General features: G+C 56.3%; 1 protein-coding gene across 1 annotated transcript in view; it reads left to right on the top strand.

Moving 5' to 3' along the window:
• The window catches only part of FAIM (Fas apoptotic inhibitory molecule), a 7,302-nt gene that overhangs the window by 2,989 nt on the left and 2,249 nt on the right, over positions 1-2,064 (top strand). The window contains exon 3 of the mRNA XM_018575540.1: positions 1,062-1,197. Coding sequence (XP_018431042.1) covers positions 1,062-1,197 — 136 coding nt within the window. The remainder of the gene's footprint in view (positions 1-1,061; positions 1,198-2,064) is intronic.

Raw genomic sequence — 2,064 nt, 5'->3', positions numbered from 1 at the left:
CCCATCCTCCGGTGTCAGTAGAGGGGGCACAGCACGCCCCCCCACCCCCCAATTCCATCGTCAAGTCTATTGGGATCAATGTAAAAGATTTTGTTTAGACCGGAGTTCCTCTTTAACTTGATCGCTGCAGTTCAGATGATGTGAGCAGCTCTGATCCAATGAATGAGCCCGGTACTGATATCCATTCCACCAACACGGCTCCTGCACAGGTTACCGCACGCTTCATGTATCCGTGCCTGCGATGGGCGGGGCTATGTCTGTCAAATCTGGGGGCCCCCCATCTGTATTGGCACTGGTGCTCTGGGGGCCCCCCCATCTGTATTGGCACTGGTGATCTGGGGGCCCCCGTCTGTATTGGCACTGGTGCTCTGGGGGCCCCCGTCTGTATTGGCACTGGTGCTCTGGGGGCCCCCGTCTGTATTGGACCTGGCGCTCTGGGGGCCCCTGTCTGTATTGGACCTGGCGCTCTGGGGGCCCCGTCCTGTATTGGACCTGGCGCTCTGGGGGCCCCGTCCTGTATTGGCCCTGGCGCTCTGGGGGCCCCGTCTGTATTGGCACTGGTGCTCTGGGGGCCCCCGTCCTGTATTGGCACTGGTGCTCTGGGGTCCCTCTGTCTGTATTGGCCCTGGTGCTCTTGGGGCCCCGTCTGTATTAGCACTGGTCCTGTATCTCCGTCCTCTGGGGGCCCCGTCCTGTATCGTTTCATTGCTATGGTTACATGTGATGTGTTCTCCGGTTCGGATCCTCGTCACTGTCAGGAAGTCATGTGATGAAATCTGTTATTTGTATCCTCGTTTTCTCTCCTATTTCTGATGTTCTATAATAAACGCATGTCTGATGGTCTGGTGTCACGCATGTCTGATGGTCTGGTGTCACGCATGTCTGATGGTCTGGTGTCACGCATGTCTCCTCCTCACCTGCGCTGTGCGTCTCTGCCTCTGTAAACGTCTAAGCTGTGTGCTGTAATCCCCGCCATCCTGTCACTGAGTCCGGTAATCTGTCTGTGCCGAGGCCGGGCCTCCCCTGTACCACATGTAACCTCCCCCTCCGTCTCCCTACAGATCGCGCTACGGCCGGCTGGAGAAAATGACGGACCTGGTGGCGGTGTGGGAAGTCGCGCTCAGCGACGGCGTCCATAAGATTGAGTTTGAACACGGGACGACGTCCGGGAAGCGAGTGGTGTATGTGGATGGGAAGGTACGGCCCGCTCCCGTATATACACATTATACATTGTATCACTTCCATGGATACAGGAAGTGTCTCTGCGCCTCCATGGGATTGGACAGATTAGAATTGAGATTTATCATGACTGAAATCTGATTGGTCGCTGTGATCGGGGGCGGGATAGGGCGAGGGGGGCCGGAACCAGCACATGGCACAGCATAGAACCTCCTTCCTCACATAGAACTCCAGTATCTTCATTCTACCCCCAAATATAAAAAAGGAAACGCATTCCCGGTTACCCTCTCCATACTCCAACACTGGACCGAGGACAGCACTGGAGGGTGGAGAGGGTACCCCAGAAGTTGATCCTTTTCGGGGGGTGGGGGGGGGTTAAAGGGAAAGAAATGATTGGATCTCTACATTTAGGAATGTCAGTCTTTTACTGTGCTGGTCTAGTGGAGTTAAGGCCGTGATACACTGCACGCGAAGCCGTGCAGAGCGCAGCAAAGTTCTCCGGCACGTGCAGTGTGTGAGCAGATGATTGACTGCACCTTCAGCCAATCGGCTCGTCTGTAACAACCGGCCAGACGTCGCATCCCGTCGCGCCGGTTTATACGCGCGAGCCGATTGGCTGAAGTTGAAATTGTTCATCTCGGCACGCTCAGCTCCGCGAGCTCTTGCCAGCTGAGGTGCCGAGAAGAAAGTGACGCCACCGCTCCGCACTGCTTCGCGTGCAGTGTGTCACGGCCTTTACCCAGAGAGGCGATCCTCCTCAGACCAAGTTATGTCATTCTGCCCATTTCCTGTCAGCCCAGGATGCCCCTCCCCCCGGGGGACACATCACACAGGCTGGGCTCACAGTACTCCAGGACTGTACATGAGTACATAAGCTCCACTCAG

Source organism: Nanorana parkeri, unplaced genomic scaffold (genome assembly GCF_000935625.1).
Source record: "Nanorana parkeri isolate BGI_ZX_2015 unplaced genomic scaffold, ASM93562v1 scaffold4089, whole genome shotgun sequence".
Taxonomy (NCBI): domain Eukaryota; kingdom Metazoa; phylum Chordata; class Amphibia; order Anura; family Dicroglossidae; genus Nanorana; species Nanorana parkeri.
This window is presented reverse-complemented; position numbering and strand designations above follow the sequence as displayed.